Consider the following 17,779-nt stretch of genomic DNA (forward strand, 5'->3'; position numbering starts at 1 on the left):
AGGGATACAGGCTGCTAGGGGACGAACAGACCTTCAAAAACACTATTTGTAGATGTGGGAGTTTATGGCCAGATACCATCATTAAAGAGACCGTGTGAACGACCTAGCTGAAAAGCCAGCTGAAGGCTGAAATCTGTGATTCATGTGAAGTAAGAGGTCAAAGACAAAAGGAACTTTAAGTCAAAAGTTGAGCAGCTTAATGGAAGGAGGCTCCCCGCACATAGCCCCAGAAACGAAAACTGTATTGGCAAAATTCCAGGAGGAGAAGTGATCATTTTAAGCTCACATAATTTCTAAAACCTGTACTATCTAATTACCAAATGATTGAAATTAATGGTTCTAAAACTGCCTCAGAGAAGCAGACAAGAACAAATGGCTTGGTGCACCAGTACCCCAAATCCTACAGGAAGAAAATCTCATTTCAAAAAAGGGATAATCCATTTAGAGGTCTTCCTACAAATTCAGTTTGGTTCTGAATGTTTAAAATGTTACAAAACGTTATAACAAAGTTAAACCAAAAGTAAACTTATTGAACTGACAGCCAAATAGCTCTTCAAGCTTTATAAAAACATGGTAGTATTTATCCAGTTGACAAATACGTACATGTTTCTAAGGATAAAGTCACTTCAAAACCCGTCCAAGTATTTGGAAAGAGACAACTTAAAATCTAACATGACTATACTTCATTGAAGACAATGAAAAAAATATAATTAAATTCTAGTTCTAAATAAAGCCTTTATATTAAAAGGCAGACTATCTTTTGAATAGCTCAATGATGCCCAAGTTTAAAACCAACTTTATTAACAAAGTCGCATGTGCCCTACGTAGTAGGAACAGGTTGTACTAAGATCAGAATTATAACTAAATCATGTCTACTGGATTTGAACCCACTAGTAATTTACTTTTTAAAATTTCAAAAGGACCTAGGCAGCTAGTTGCCTAAGGGGAGATACAGTATCATAAAATTTTCATGTCTGTCAACACATCACGAAGCCACACCCAGCTCAACATAGTAAATGGTACTCATTTAGTCCTTATTCAATGGAATCATTTTCACTTGAAACTAACAAAGATAAGAGTAAAAACAAAGGACAAACCTGAAACAAATCTTATCTCATTAATCTGGTAGCCAGGACTCCCAGTTAGCTCTGCCACTAACCACTTGTGTGGCTTTGGAAGCATTAGCCAACCTTCCTGCCCCTTTCTTTCTTATCTTGTGAAATGAGTAGTTTCTGCATCTGTAACCCATTCTTAAGGGCAAATGACTCTCAGCAAGGGAAGGGAAGCCCAGCGCTCACCAGCCCAATCCTTCACAGAAATATTTCATAGCCCAGTTCACATAAAATATTTTGTGTCAAAAGCCCGCACCAAATGCCTCCAATTCCTCCACTTTGAGGCCCCAAAGTGACTTCACAAAAACAAAATATTGATCCTTGAAGATCTGCAATAGCTCCTTTGGTTTTAAATTTCTGTGACATGAAAAAAAGCAGATACCATATAAACACATAGAACATGGCTGATTCTCCCCAGTCCCCCTCTGCTCCTTAGTTGAATCAGTTATAAGAGGTGTGGGGTGGAGGGTACAACGGTCGGGTAGAGATGAACAAATCAGAAACAATACTTGATAGTGACGGAGGCAAGACGAGGAAGCCACAAAGATTTACTGGGACCCCCAGGTTTATTAGTCCATCATAGTACCTCTTTTGGCTATCTACGGTTCCACAGCAAGTAAGCGTAAATCATCCCAAAACTTAACAGCTTAAGACAACAGACATTCATGATTTCTCATGGTGTCTAGAGGTTAGAAATTCAGGAGAGCCCAAGTTGGAGGGCTGTGGTCTGGAGGTGTCTCATTAGGGGGGTCTGCAGTCACCTCAAGGCCTTCCTGAGGCTTGAAGAAGCTCCTCCCAGGGTGGCTGTCTCAGGGCTGGCAAATCAGGGCCAGCTGTCAGCAGGAAGCCTCAACCAAATAGGCATCTCCACTGAGCTGCTTTACAGAGCAAATGACCCAAGCGAAGGCAAGGTGGCAGCTGCAGTGCCTCATGCCTAGCTTTTCAAGTCACAGTTTCTTATTTCCTGGTATCCTACTAGTTACTCAGGCGAGCCCTATTCCATGTGAGGACTACACAAGAAAGAAAGTGGTAGGAAGTGAGAATAACTGGGGACCACCTTGGGGTTGGGGACCACAGTTACTCTGGCCTCAGTCATTCATGTCCCTCCCAGATGCAAAATACTCTCACCCCTCCCAAGGCCCTGGAAATCCTCAGCCCTTTACAAGATGATCTCAAAGTCTGGAATCTCATTAGACCCAGGTGTTAATGAGATGCCTGAGGTGTAGTTCCTTAAGAATAGCCCTCAACTACCATTCCTCAACTTGAATGCCACTGAACTAAAGCAACAGGTTACCTGTCCCCCACACTACCCAACATTCAATGGTGGGACGCATCCCCGTTCAAAGTGTGGAGAAATGAAAGGCGCACAGAGTTAATGACCCACAAACTCAGAAATCCTGAAAGAGGCAGACTGGCAGTTCCCTCATTAGGATTCAAGGCCAGTGAATGCCACTGCATGGTTTTTTGCTTCACCCCCTGGATTCTTGATTCCATCTTAAAATCACCTCTCTACTTTCTTAAAAAGTCACTGTGTTTTGCAGGAGTATAGCTTTCTCAGTCTGCTTCCTGCCTGTAGGAGTCTGGGGGACTAAATTTTATAATCCTGTATCCTTTTCAGACTGTGTTTACAGTATTGCTGCAAATGCAATTCTCTCCAAAATACTGTAAGTCTTCTGTGAATCTTATGGGATTTCATTCCATTAGACAAAAACTATACCCACAAAGCCCTTCAAGAGAAGCCCTTCTCTAAGTTGGTCTGCTCAGATGAAGGGGGCATACCATCAGTGAACTATTCCTCCCAGGCTCACTGTGGCCTTCTATTCCCAGTAAGGTTCTATCCTACTTTAAGAAAAATTTTCAGCTTAAAAAAGAGTGCATTATCCAATTCCTCTGAATTTGAGCACATGATGGTGCAGATGAATTTATCCTGAGGCCAAAAGTCTTTGTGACATCAATTCCTTTTCTATTTATGGTATGGCACTGAGGCCCCTGCACCTCCTCTGCCTCTGGAATTGACAGTGCCAGGAAGTCAGGTCTATGTTGGCAATCAAAAGGTTGTCGAGGAGCACAAAGTGAACTAAGTCCATACTTTAGAATAATGGTCCCCTGTCAGCCACATCGGAATCACCAGAAGGTGCAGAGTCACTACTCAGGGGAAGCTGACGCCCTAGCTGGACTGAGCCTCTGGCTGCTCTACGTGTGGCCCACACACCATCAGCATGGTTGTCCCTGAGAGCCCAGTAGGCACACACGCTCTACATCCACCCAGACCTACTGAATTAGAATCCACATTCTAAGATCCTCCAGCTGATCAATAGTTGTACACAAATAAGTTTTCTGGCAAATAAGATAAGGAAAATATTTCCAAATGATTCAAAGCAGCATTTCTTTTCAGTGTGAACACCAATCCCTTAGAGATTACAGAACCCACAGGCCACCATCCGAAGTACTTGAATGGCATTCCTATGATATACTAACGATCATACAAAAAAATTTAAAGCAACTCCTATGCAAGAGAGGGACTACAATATATCCAAATTTGCAGTTTAATTATGCAGTTTTCATTAAGAAAGCAGTTTAGTCACAATTTTGCTCAGCTGACCATAGTTTTTATTATTTCGGAGAATCTATCCTCTATTTTATGGCCTAGCTAATGCATGTAAGCTGTGAAGGAACACCTGCATTTTATGGCTACATTTTACAGAGCTCCAGCTGTAGTAGTTATTCGTGAGGAAAATAAGCAGATAGGTTTTTCTGTTTTGTTTTTTTTCAGTTTTCCTTTGGTCCTTATTTGTCTACAGAGAAAAAAGCGCAGTTGTTTGCTCATAAGCAAAAGCACTGAGGGCAAGGAGAGCGGTAAAGTTTTGTCATGTGAAAACGGGAGTGGGAACCAAGCAGAAATGCTTAGAAGGGATTTCCAGGCGACACTGAGGGCCCAGCGGATTCTACGTGATGAGTGTGCCGGCAGCTTGCTCATTTTTCTCTCCAGCACTGCTGGAAAGAGCAGGAGCAAAAACCAGACCAAGAGAGACAGGGCTGAGAACTGGCAAGTTAAGGCAGCGGCAGGTCAAAGGAATGCAGGCTGAGTGCTCTGGGAAAGTGCTAGCTGCTGAAACAATCAACTTGGGGGGGGGGCAATTAACCACCCTGAAGCAAAAGCACTCTTTGTCAAATACAACATGCATTAAGATACAGTCTTGCATATTACTCCCATTAAACTTTACACCAAAAATGAATTCTAAATGACTTACCTACTTGTAATTTTTTTTTTAATGTTATAACAGATGCTTAAGTTTTGTCTGAGGACAACTGGGCAGCTGCCAGAGATGGAGGCAAGGGGGATGCGGGGCCAAAATGGGAATAAAAGAGAAAGTTCTGTCCTCAAATTATCCATGTTCTGTGCTCCAAAGTAAAACAAATAATTGCTTAAATATGTCATAATGATGCTAGAACATATTTTGCAAAGCAATGAAGCATATTTAATGAAGGAAAACTACACAGTAAAACTGCAGAGTTAGCTGGGATTCACCTTCCTTCGGCGCAGCCTCTCCCCTCTGCTCCGGGTAGTCACTTTACAGGCGATACAGCTGGATCGTCAGCCCTTGGGACTCCTTGCTTTATGAGGCTGACTCACTTTCAGTCATTCTATGTCAAAAAAAGGCCAAAGACTCCCTCATGCTAATTGTAAAACATCGATCCTGAATCTATCTACTTAATTCAAACTAAATCTGGTCTTTCTCCCACATGACAGCCCCTTAGCTATTCGGACAGGTCTCCTACCCCGCATACTCCATGTTACCCCAGCCTCATGCCTCCTCTTTAATATCCCTGGTTTCCTCAACATCCCTAGTCTTTCATGTGACATTTTTCAGTTCTCATACAATCCGGACCTTCCACTGAATAGCGGATTTTCCCATGTTAACATTTGAGTTCTTACTATGTATCAGGCAGAATGCTCAGGCACTTGGCCAAATTATCTCAAATTCCCACCAAAAAAGAACATGAAGTCTTATTGCTCCTATTTTATGCATGAGAAAACTGAGGTTGAAGAGGTGTGCGACTTGCCCAAGGTGAATGGTAGAGCTGAAGTCAAACCAAGCAGTTCAACTCTTGAGTCTGTGTTCTTAACTACCAGAAAATTTCCCACTGCTGCTGTAAACCACAATTTAGTGGCTTAAAACAAGACAAGGTCATTCATTACCTTACAGTTCTAGAGGACAAACATATAAAATCAGTCTCACGGGGTTAAAATCAAGGTATTGCCAGAGCAGTGCTCTTCTGGCGGCTCCAGGAGAGCATCTATTTCCTTTTCTGTCTCCTACAGGCTCCATTCCTCCATCTTCAAAACCACCAGCACGGGGCGGAGTCTCCCTCACAGTACCGTCTACCTGGTTCTCACTCACTTGTCCATTCACAAAGACCTGTATGATTACACCAGGCAGGGCCCAACTGGATAATCCAGGCTCCTCTCCCCATCTCAAAATCAAATGATTAGCAACCTTAATTCCACCTGCAACCTATTTCTGCCCCACCTTATAGCACATTCACAGGTTCCACGGGTTAGAGGGTAAACGTCTTGGGGAGCCATCAGGCCCCCTTTCTCAAAGTGAAGCATCTGTAACTCCAAACAGGACTCCAGGGATGGTTAATTATCACAACAATCATTGTCCCTTGAAGGGTCACCCTTATAATAACAGTCCCCTTGTAAAATGAAAATAGAGTGATTGTGAGGATTTGGTGAGGCAATAGATATGTGATTGTCATAGTTTCTAGCATATGGTAAGTGGTCAGTGAATGGACAGAATTCACCTAACTTCTCTTCACGCAGGCTGTGGGGTATTTTGAATTGTTGAACACCTACAGTTCACAGGACATCACAATTTTAATGCTCCAGGAGGCTGGTCCAATTCAGATGAAAAATAAGGTAGATATAAAGAATCTGAATTGGAAATCATGGATAAAAAAATCATATTATCCTATCAGTGGGGTCAGGTATGTAGATAATGTAAGACCACTGACTCATGTGATTGATTCTTTTCAGCTAAATTCAGTTGAAATTCATTCCTGATAAGTTTTTTTTTTTTTTGGAGCCTTGGGCCCAAAAAATCTATATCACTTTTAATTCCAGATTTTTATATCCAGTACACTAGCTATGCCTTATTGCTCCAACATCTACAAACTGGACTAAGTTCAGTTTCCATGTTTTCATCCCATCTTTTCCTTTCTTTTTTTTTTTTATGGAACTGCCAGAAGCTAATATGGAGAAGTAAACTCTCTCCAAATTCACATGGTTTACATTTTGGCTCCTTAAAATTGAGCGTTTTTACTTAACTATTTAAGATTTCACCTAGAAACATTAGCATCTGGTCCACTTTTCTCCATCTTGACTATACCAACAGTAGTACAACAGATACTTAGCAAGAACTAAGGTGCTTAAAAAAGGAAGGCTGGTACCATGAGTAACTAAAATGTAAATGAATAAAATGGACATAATGTCAGGAAGATGACAAGGAAACCAGAGAGCCCCATCCTGCCTACAGGACACCTCACATAATGGTTGCTTTGAGGGAATGCAGACCTGTTGTTACCAGATCTACTGAAAAGCCAGAAATGAGGACTATATCTAAAATCCAAGGATATGCAAACATTGGTTTAAATTTTAAAAAACAAGCACAAACTGTGTAAGCTAAACAAAACCACGCTAGGCCATTTCATGACCTCGAGCAGGTCTCGTGGACTCCGCTGGGACTACCCCAGTGACATGCTGCTACAGAGCACTTGCTTGTGATGGACAAGGTGGACTTCTAGTGATTACTTTCTCTTTTGTTCAATAATCACAAATCATCCCTTTAACAATCTCTTTCCATAATGTTGCTAGGGACAACATCTGAAATAGACATTGATCCCTTTTTTTTTTTTTTTGCTGCCATTTGCAAGTGGGCGCTCAGGTAGACTGCTTCATTCTCCACAGGTTCCCTTGTTCTCCCCTTCCCTCCACCAAGATCTGCTCCATATTTACTATCTCAATAAACTACTAAGGCAAAAACTCTGGCTTCTCTGTCAAGCCATTAACAAGCCCTATACACTCTTCCACCAAAGCATTTAGAAGAACCGACCACTTCTCACCATTCCCAAAATTGCCACCATCTGATCTGGATGACTGTATTGAGTTCCCAGAGAAATAAAACCAACAGGATATGTGTGTGTGTACATATATATATAATCATATATACATATACATACATACCATATATACACATGTGTATATATGTATATATATATATGTTTACAGTGTCTATATGTGTGTATATATATGTGTGTGTATATATATATGTGTGTATATATATGTGTGTGTGTATATATGTGTGTATATATATATAAAAATTTGTTACAAGGAATTGGCTCTTGCAATAGTACAAGCTGAGATGTCCCAAAATCTGCCCACCCACAAGCTGGGCACCCAGAAGAGCTGACAGTATAGTTTCAGTCTGGGTCCAGAGGGCTGAGGACCAAAGAGTCCATGGCATGTGTAAGCTCCAGGTCAAAAGCCAGCAGGCCTGAGACCCAAGAGGAGCCAATGCTTTCGTTCAAGTCCAAAGGCATGAAAAGACGAGGGTCCCAGGTCGCCAGTCAGGCAGGCACAGTTCCGTCTTACCCAAGGAGCATCAGCCTTTTTGTGCTAGTCAGGTCCTCAGCTGATCAGATGAAGCCCACCCACAGGAGGGAGTACAATTTGCTTTACTCAGTCTACCAATTCAAACATTGATCTCATCCAAAAACACCCTCAAAGACACATCAATAATATTTTAATAATGTTTGACCAAATATCTAGACACACCATGGCCCAGTCAAACTAACACAAAGTTAATCAAAGTTAATTCTTTACCTGGCTTTCCTGATTCTCAAGTTCTTTCAGTCTATTCTTCATACACCAACCCACCTGTGATCTTTTTTTTTACATTGGTTTTATTGAGATATGATTCACAAACCATACAATTCACCCATTTAAAGTGTGTGTCAATGATTTTTTAGTATATTCACAGATACGTGCATCTTTTACCACAGCTAACCAAAAGCCCCTAATGGCTTGTCACCGTGCTTAGAGTATAATGTGACTTGCCCACCAAAGCCCATGAAGCCTTATGCAGCCTTGCTAGCCTACCTCTCTGAGACATGCAGCTCCTGAGCCGGTCCTCCTTGCCGGTCCAGCCTGCTCCGAACTTGATGCCCCTTCTTCTCCTTCTGTTTGGAAAACTCCCACCCATCCCTGCATCTTCCCACTTCCTTACTTCATTCAGGTCTCTGATCAAATGTGACTCTAGAAATAAGCTGTCTCTGAAATACTTCTCATACATGCACTCAGTCGTTCTCCATCATCCACTTTATTGTTTCAGTGTAATTACTGGTTACTGACAAGGTTGTTATTGACTTACTAACCATGCTCCACCAGGGAGGAACTCTCTCTGCCTTCTCTGTGGCTGTGTCCCAAGTCCCTAGGACAGTACCTGGCTCCTAGCAGGTGTTTAATACGCATTTTTAGGAAGGGAGGGGCAAAAACCCATCAAGTGACCAACGCCTTTATACCAGTCTTACTTCTGGATTCTGTTTCTTACTAAACTCATTTGTTCTTCCCTTTCCAATTCTACATTACAAAAGGTGCCTAAAGAGAGATGTTTCAAGGGCTTGTGCATCTGAATAAAACCGTCATGTATGATATAATCTTACTCTGAATCAATTTTTTTTTTCAACTCTACGAGTTAATTGTAGTGTTGCTTTAGGAATCTGTTAATTTTTTTTTTAAAGTTGCCCTTCAGGCTGAAAGTTGATATATAAGTGTTCATCTTAGATTTAAAAACAAGTAAGTTCTGGAACTCTAGGGAAGTGCTCCTGAACTTGTGCCAATGCCATGACTAAAAGATTGTGGCTAAAAATAAAACAGGAGTTTCCTGATTTGCAGTGCTGCTGTGAATTATGAGAATATAGGAAACCACTTCAATGTTGATGCTGAGTTTTTCAGTTTCCACTCTTGGTGACACTTATCTTTAATTACGATTTGGAGAGAAGTAGAGAGACAAGGAGACTCTTGTGGAAACCTCCTAAAAATACTTTATAATAACTCAATCACTGACTTCTTTATGTGCCATTTATATGAAGGTATGAAGGTATTTGGATATTTAATATCTAATATATGTTACCTTGAAGTCAGCCAGTGACAATATACATTCAGTCTATTTTATCAGCCTTGACTATTGGTTAACTCCAAACTATTTCAAAATACAGTGGTGACCCACAAAAATTCCAGCAAAATATACATTAGGAAAAACTATTTATAACCATGGAAAATGCCATTTTCAATGTGTAAAGTAGCCCTACTTAAGTAAATGGCTAACTTCTATGCTATAATTTCTTATACCAGAGTAGCAGTACATTAATAATGGCAATGCTATAGTACTTCCCAATATTTTATTAAGAAAAAGTACTCCATGCTTTTGTTACTGTTTTGTTTTTAAAGAAAATAATGAGTGACAAACTAGTAAAATGGGAATACTTCAGATTTTAGTGTTTGAGGCCTAACTGTACAACTTGTAACAATGCTTTACCTTCTTTTTGAAATAAAAACACTTCTTTGGTGTAGTTTTAATCATGACACAGCCACTGAGCAATTTTAATCAATTTTTTATTAAATTGATACCACTTAACCTTTACCATCTCTATTAAGAAATGAAAGAAAATATTGCGATGAAACACCAAAGTCTGATCCAGCATGTGATTGTTCCAATACAGTAATAAGTGAGAAATGAACAAAAATATAAAACTACAGTAATTTATAAAAACATTTAGCCTCCATTATTTATCAGTTGTGAGGAAAATAGGAACAGGAAAATTAAGTAAGAGTTGAGGCAGAAGTGTTATGGGGGGGAACCTCAATGTGGCCCTCCACCCACCATTCATTTGGAGATGGGAAGTCATTGCAGCCAGATATCTGCTCAGTATAACTGCTGCTCTTCTTAGCTAAGCATTCAAACAGGCAACAATCAGTGAATCAAAAAATATTTGCTCGGTGGAAGCCTCTCCCAAATTTGCTGGGTGGATGTCCTCAAATCTACAATAGCAATATAATTCAAGAACAGAATATAGACACTAATAACCTTACCATTAAATGGTAATTTTAAACCAGCTCTACAAAACCAACTTTCTCTCTCTTCCTATTCTGCCACGTGTTATCAGTGTTTCGTATACACTACATCCAAATATATTCACAAATGTATCTTGCTTACCACCGACTAGAGATAGCCCCTCTAAGATGCACACTGGGTTTGACCCAGTAGAATGCAACCCTCAGCCACCACTCTTTCCAGCAAGGCATGTATAGGTTGCTTATCCAAGTCACATTCTAATATTCTTTGAGTGTTTTCTCTTCAACCATACAGTTTATTCCTACCTCCCATCCAGAAAAGTGCCACCCTTCAATGAAAATAGTAATTATATTCATACTTCTTAAATTATTTCAACTTGGAAACAAGTGGGCTTTTTTTCCCTGAAAACACTTGTCTCATGGTCTCACATTTTGGTTTTATTTTTAGAAGGAGCTCTGAAGCTCAGTGTCCCACAAACCACCTGTCTTCCAACTGCCATACTCCCCTACCCTAGGAAAAAGAATGTCGTAAATATAGTTGCTGCCTGGGAGTTGGGTTTTAGAAAAGCACAGGATAAAACCTGGATAAGAACATTTAAATTATACAGCTGATTCATCCAGTGAATTTTCTATTACTGATGTAAGGGAATAATTAGATGTTTCAACAGTGACCTTGGCATAGACTAGGTTGCAGTACCTTGCTGAAACCCAAGTGCATAGAGAGTGAAGATGAGTAAGAAATAATATTACACAGATACTAGGATGTTATCAATGATAGCTTTCTGAAAAAATGGAAGTAAGAACTTGTCATAGACTTGCCTTATTTCTTGAAGTAGCCATTAGGAAGGCAAGGGAAACTCACCCCTCTGAGAGCTTAAGCCAGCTGGCATCTCTGCCCATTTCCTGCATTCTACAACATTTCCCAGCTTTCCTGAATGAAACTATCTTACCAGCCTCCACAGTCACACCTTATACATCCCACTCTTGAAAGTAATCTGAAAGAGTAATCTTTTAGAGCAAAGGTGTTCAAATTCAGCCCACATGTTTAATACAAGTGTGGACACACTGAGGATTGTCCGATTAAGCCCACTCCTGACACATAAACATTCAAACAGATGAATGACTCAAAGCAAATTTTCTGGAATATCATTGCTTTTCAAAGGGAAATTGCAATGGAAATGGCAAGCCTGAGCAGGGCAATCAAATATATAGTCAGTTGCAAAATGTCAGGAGACATTCTCAGCTGTCACAAGTGGAGGTTGAGGGTAAGGTGCTATGGGTATCTAACAAGTAGACACCATGGCTGCTGCTAAACATTCCATAATGGATGGGAGAGACCCCCACAGCAAAGAATAATCTGATCCAAAATATCAATAGTTAACAATGCTGAGGTTGAGAAACCTTGCCTTGGCAGCAGGTCCAAGATGACTAAGTCTTAGGGTTAATAATTTCCTTGAGGTTTTCTATATGTTTTATTTCATGGATGCTAACATACCAGTTGGTAAATATTGCTCGTGTTCAGTGGCTCTTTTAGCCATCAGAATATTTTGCCTGTTTCTCAGGGTTTTGTTCTGAGGTTAAGTTTTTTAATTCCCAAATAAAGTTTCAGGGTTGAGTTTCAATGATTTTAACATACCCGTATTTAACACCAGCTAATTTTTTGGAAAACTCAAACTCCTGGGCTAGCAATTTTGTTTGTTTGTTTGTTTGTTTGTTTGTTTGTTTAGCATGGCTTTGTGAAGAACAGAATAGAAAAGATAAGGGAAAATGTATTTCTGTATGAAATAAAACTCAGTGAAGTGAGAAAAGCCTTATCTCTAGAAGATCTATGAGAACATGATCACTGCCTTTCCAAAGAAAAGATAATCATATAATCATATGAATGTTTCAAGCAAAGCATTCAATATATTTCTAAATCATCTAAACATCTGTCTTTGTATTGTCATTTGTTAGGGAATATTCCACGTGTTTCACACAGGTCCATCTGCAAAGGATAAACCTATTGCCTTGGCTTCCAAGCTGAATACATCTGATAACGGAAATGAAATGGATAAAAACTATAGCTCAAAGAAACATAGTAAGAAAGGAGAAACTGCAGAGGGGGGGCTTAGAGCACTATAACCACTCAGCTGAACAAACCCTTAACACAGAAATTGTTTAAGTCTTAACTGTATTTGACTTTACTTTGTATCTACCCCACACTTCACAGAACGCACTTCAACTCATACACCTAAGCTTGAGTGAGTCGAAGGAAACCAAAACTCCTGACCACAGCCTACTTAGCCAAGATGACCTCCTTCTCAAGGAACTTGTCCACTCACTGGACAGTGACCTATGATATCTGTAGCCTGGAAAGAAAAGATAATCTGATCCATTCAGATTCCTCCTTTGGGATACTCATCTAAGAGACACCACTTCCTGTTGGGAAGGGGCAGAAAGAAGTAACCATGTAGAACGTGGCTGCCATGTTTATGTTGGGTACTGGATTAATGAGTCCTCTGAAAAATCCTTACAACACTCTTCATCTTACCTAGTTTGAAAGCAACTCTGCTCTTTACTAAAAAAAAAAAAACGTTAACTGTATGTAAAACTGATGAATCTGATTAAGGCTTTTGGATGTACTGATGCCAATTTCCTGGTTTTAATATTGTACCAAAGGTATGCAACATATTATCATGGGGAGGGAAACTGAGTGAAAGGCACAGAGGACCTCTCTGTAGTGCTTTTCTACAACGTCCTGTAAATCCATACACCTTTCAAAAAAAACATTTTTAGGCAAATGTTAATTACAACATTTGTTTATCTGAATTAGTTTCCTGGGGCTGCCATAACATAGTGTCACAACCTGGGTGTCTTAAAAAACAACAGAGATTTATTGTTTCATACTTGTGGAGCCCAGAAGTCTAAAATCAAGGTGCCCACAAAGCCATGCCCCTACAAAACCTGTAAGGGGGATTCTTCCTTGCTTTTTCCTAGTTTAGGTGGTTTGCTGCCAATCTGTGGTGTTCCTAGGCCTGCAGATGCATCAGTCCCAACCTCAAAAGTCACATGGCATTCCTTGTGTGTGAATCCGTCTTCACATGACTATCTCTTATAAGGATACCAGTCCTACTAGATCAGAAGATGACCCTACTCCATTATGATCTCATCGTAACTAATTGAATCATTAGCAACAGTGTTATTCCCAAATAAGACAAATAAGATCATATCCTGAGGTACTAGGATTTTAGACTTCAATATATTATATCTTCTCTGGGGGAGAGGGACACAATTCAACCTATAACATTATCCTATCAAAGATATAATTCTAATTTTACAATGGAGATCTTGTTCATTCAAACAAATCTTTGATCTCCAAACTGTATCAGTCACTGTGTTAGGTGCTGTGAACACAAAAATCAGTGTGAAGAGGCTGGCTCCGGTTTTCCATCTTTCTTCTACAAGTGTCAAAAACTATGGCTTCTGAAACACTCTTTTCATGAGGAATTCTTAGGTCAGTCTTCATAGTACAACTGCAACTGTTCATGGATGTTCAATCAAAGCCAGTCTGCTGTAAGTCTCTGCAGCACACTTACTGTCTAGTGATATCTTCCTCATTCATTCACGTATTTGCCAGGTCCTCACTCCTCAACTAGAATGTAAGCTTTTTGACAGTAGGTCCTTATCTGTCTTTGTTCTTCCAATATATCCTTATAAACTAGAAACATTCTTGACCTAGTAGACACTCAATTATTTGTTAAAAGAATGAATGTGCTACAAAACATTCACTGAACATCCGTATGCCTGACTCTCTCTACATCATCCCTTTTAATCCTCAAAAACCCTACTAGATAGATGCTGGAGCTCTAAATCACACTTAAAATTGAGTCTTCAATTTTTTATACAACCATCCTGACACACATACATTGGAAGAAGGAATCAAACGAAGCATGACAATGATTTTTAAAAAAACTGTAGCCCAGTTCTGTGGCTGTGGTCACTCTTACACTCCTACACCCAACAAAATGCTCAGTGTCCTTTGTTTAGGAAATTACCCTATTTAATATGCCGGAAATACATTTCGTTTTAGTTTTCCGAGATAAAATCTAAATTAGATGGAATTTCTATGCTTGAAATAGAAATACTTGGAGAGATCTTTGGATTTAAATATAGAATTCATTTGCACTTTCATCTAATCATATAATCAGAAGATTGAATAAAACCTCTAGTGGTCAACAACAAAAAAAACCCCACAATTCAAGCATTTCAAATATGCGTGGTGCTTGAGATCAAAGGCTCACTTCATTTAAATGAATGTAATTGATCCAAGAATGACAATTTAAAATCTAAGCATTAAAATATCTAATAATTCAAGTCATTTGAGAAGAGAGTATGTTTAATACAATTCAATCTTTTTTCATGTAAGTTATTTCTAAAAGTTATTTTCAAGTAAACTTATTTATTTTATTAAATTGAATGTTTCTTACTAGAAAGAACTCAAAAACCAAATTTCATTAATTTCATTCCTTAAATAATATCTTCTGACTTGCTACATAAGTAATTCATATATATATATGTACATTTTTATTTATATAGTCAGATAGTAATATATGCATATATATATATAAGGCTTTTTTACCTCACCAAATTTTAGACCAATAATAATATTATATCAGCCACCTAGTCATGATGGAAATAGAACTTGGTAAGAAGGAAGGAATCAATATTTGTGTCTAACATCTCTGGGAACTTTATATATATTTTATATTTCAAAAGAATATTGTAATTACCTGATGATTTAAAGAAAAAAAGAAAGCTGTAAAAATTCCTTTCCTTCCTCCTAGAGATATTTTCCAATAACACACACTTTGCAACCAACTTGTTCCTGTCAAAATTTTGATGAGATTTTCATGCCAGCTGCAAACCCAGAAATTTTGATGATGCTACCTTTAATCCTTCACATTTTTGAAATCTGACAACACATGGACAGCCTAACAGAGGTTCCTGAATACGAGCTGCCTAACTATTTTAAAGACAGTATCTATGTTATTTTACATTCCAGTTATTAATTGTCTTAAATTTCAGTGCTTTGTAAAATTAACTTTTTTTTTAACTGATTCCCATCATCAGCCTTGATTCTTAGGGGTTGCTAACATTATGAAAATTATCCATCATTTGTACTTATTACAAATTACTTATTTCCACAGACACCTTATTATTGGTCTTTCAAGGGTCTTCACCCACCAAAATAACTATATGATGACAGTGTGGGCTCTTTTCCATATATAAAATTTTGAATTTGAAACTAGAAAGAATCTAGGGAGTTATCCTTACTCCTTTTTTGGGTAATATCACTGAAGCAAAAAGGAAGACACTGCCTTGCCCAACACCATACAGGACACTGATAGGAAGCACACTCTATAAGCAAAGGAGCTCGCAGGTCTCAAGCATGCTGCAAATGCACTCCAAGTTCTGTGCGCTAAGTGAAGAAAGCCATGCAGAAGCATGGAGCACCAGACACGTGACTGGTGAACACTGGGCAGTCTCCCTGAACTGTGGTCAAGTCGCAAACAATGGATGCAAGGCTGAGCTTCACAAAGAACATGATCCTACACAAGTGCAGTTTGTGGAAGAAATAAGAAAGGGAATATATGAAGTTTGAGGACACACACAAAAGAGTAAGTAAAACAAAGCCTCCCACAGAAGGGAAACTGAGGAATTCAAGATACAAGTAGACATCACGAAAAACACTTTTCTTGAGCAAAAAACCCTAATTCTAATCTCTGTGATAATTCCAGATAAGAGAACCAGTTTATACCCATCTTCCTACATCCCCAAAACAAAGAAATCTAGTTTTAACAATCCTTTATTACTTACCAAACCTGCTATTGGTGTAGACAGCCTATTGATCTTCTTAATGACACCAGGTTTAAGTTTATTAATCAAGCTGAAAGTAAATAAATAACATACACAATTACTAGAAAGCCAGCATCAGTTTAGTGTTCTTTTTAACATTCTTAAAAATCATATATGTCACTATTTCACCCTCAATATGTTATTCAGAGCCAAGAGCCCAACAGAAATCACACAGCCAAGAAAACAAGTCAGGATTAATAACAGCACAGCAAACAATGGTGAGTAGCAGTCTTCTTAGGCCATATAGACACACATCTATATTCAAAGCCATGTCCTCAAAAATAGTTCCACATTTATTAAAGAAAGGTGTAATATTTGTTTCTGTTTCAATAGCCGGTTTAAGAATCTCTTACATTATAGTTCTTTGGACCTAAGAAGTTTTTTTCTATTGACTATTTTCATTTTTTTATCCTGAAATTGATCTTTCTTTTAAAAGGTAACTTCAATCATATTATTTTGCCAGATTTTTTAAATTGGGATCAAGTCAACATACAATATATTAGTTTCACATATATAACATAGTGATTTGTCATTTATATACATTATGAAATACTCACAATAGGTATTGTCACCATGCAAACTTACTACAGAATTGACTTATTATTGACTACATTACTTACATTGACTACATTCCCTATACTGCTCATTACATCCCCATAACATATTTTATAACTGGAACTTTGAACCTCTTCATCCCATTCACCTATTTCACATATCCCCCTTCCCCTCCTGCAACCACTGGTCTGTTCTCTATATTTATGAGTCTGTTTCTGTTTTGTTTTGTTTTTTCAGTTGTTTTGGTTTTTAGAGTCCACATGTAAGTGAAATCATACAGTATTTGTCTTCCTCCATCTGGCTTTTATCACTTAGCACAATGCCCTCTAGGTCCGTCTGTGTTGTTGTGAATGCATTTTGTCAAATTTAAAGGGTACAGTAAAACTCATCCAAGTAGCCTCCTAGTTCTTACTGGTCCATGACTGATTGTTACACTAGGAGAATGACTGAGCAAAAATTAAATGTAGCACAACTCCCCCAAATAGGCTGACAGTTACCTCAGAATCTGCTACCGAACAAGTTTAAGTTGCCATGACAGCATCTACAAAGTTATCTGTAAGTCCCTATATTCCGAAATACTAAAAAAAACCCCACCTTTGAAGATGGCAACTTAGAGTGCAATCTTTGGTTCTGAATCTAGATTATGAATTCTATTTTTTTATTGTTCACTGATACAATGCCCAGCCATGTAGTAATTTAATACTACAATGTTTTTCCATTAATGCTAGCTTGGTTAAATTAATCATTAATCACTGCTAGAAATGAATTTGAAAGAGATTTTCCTATTCAATAATCCATCCACATAAAACAGTTATTTATTCTGTCACAGAGCTCCAAAAAGAAAGCAAATACAGGAGAAAAAATCAAAATTCTTAATTTACTAGTCTACTCTTTAGAACAGACAACAGAAAAAAAATATCTGACACTTATGGAGTGCCACTCCTTTGACATTCCAGAGATTTATATGTACACTTGAGTGTCCTAAAAATAAAAGACAAAAGTCTCAATTTAATAACCTCCAGAATGTTGTTCCACAGGATTCGGAATTACAAAATGGTAGCTTATGAAGATTTAGTCTGGT

General features: G+C 38.5%; 1 protein-coding gene across 14 annotated transcripts in view; it reads right to left on the bottom strand.

The window, feature by feature from the left end:
* Positions 1-17,779, bottom strand: part of LMO7 (LIM domain 7) — a 188,537-nt gene that overhangs the window by 89,259 nt on the left and 81,499 nt on the right. For 13 of the 14 annotated variants that reach the window (XM_037010278.2, XM_037010273.2, XM_037010275.2 and 10 more), the window contains exon 3: positions 16,105-16,174. In XM_037010278.2, the coding sequence (XP_036866173.2) occupies positions 16,105-16,174 (70 nt within the window). Of the gene's footprint in view, positions 1-8,274; positions 8,412-16,104; positions 16,175-17,779 lie in introns of those variants that run through there. The other variant, XM_073212493.1, reaches the window with a different exon arrangement.

The sequence above is a fragment of the Manis javanica genome, chromosome 9 (assembly GCF_040802235.1).
Source record: "Manis javanica isolate MJ-LG chromosome 9, MJ_LKY, whole genome shotgun sequence".
In the NCBI taxonomy this organism is placed as follows: Eukaryota; Metazoa; Chordata; class Mammalia; order Pholidota; family Manidae; genus Manis; species Manis javanica.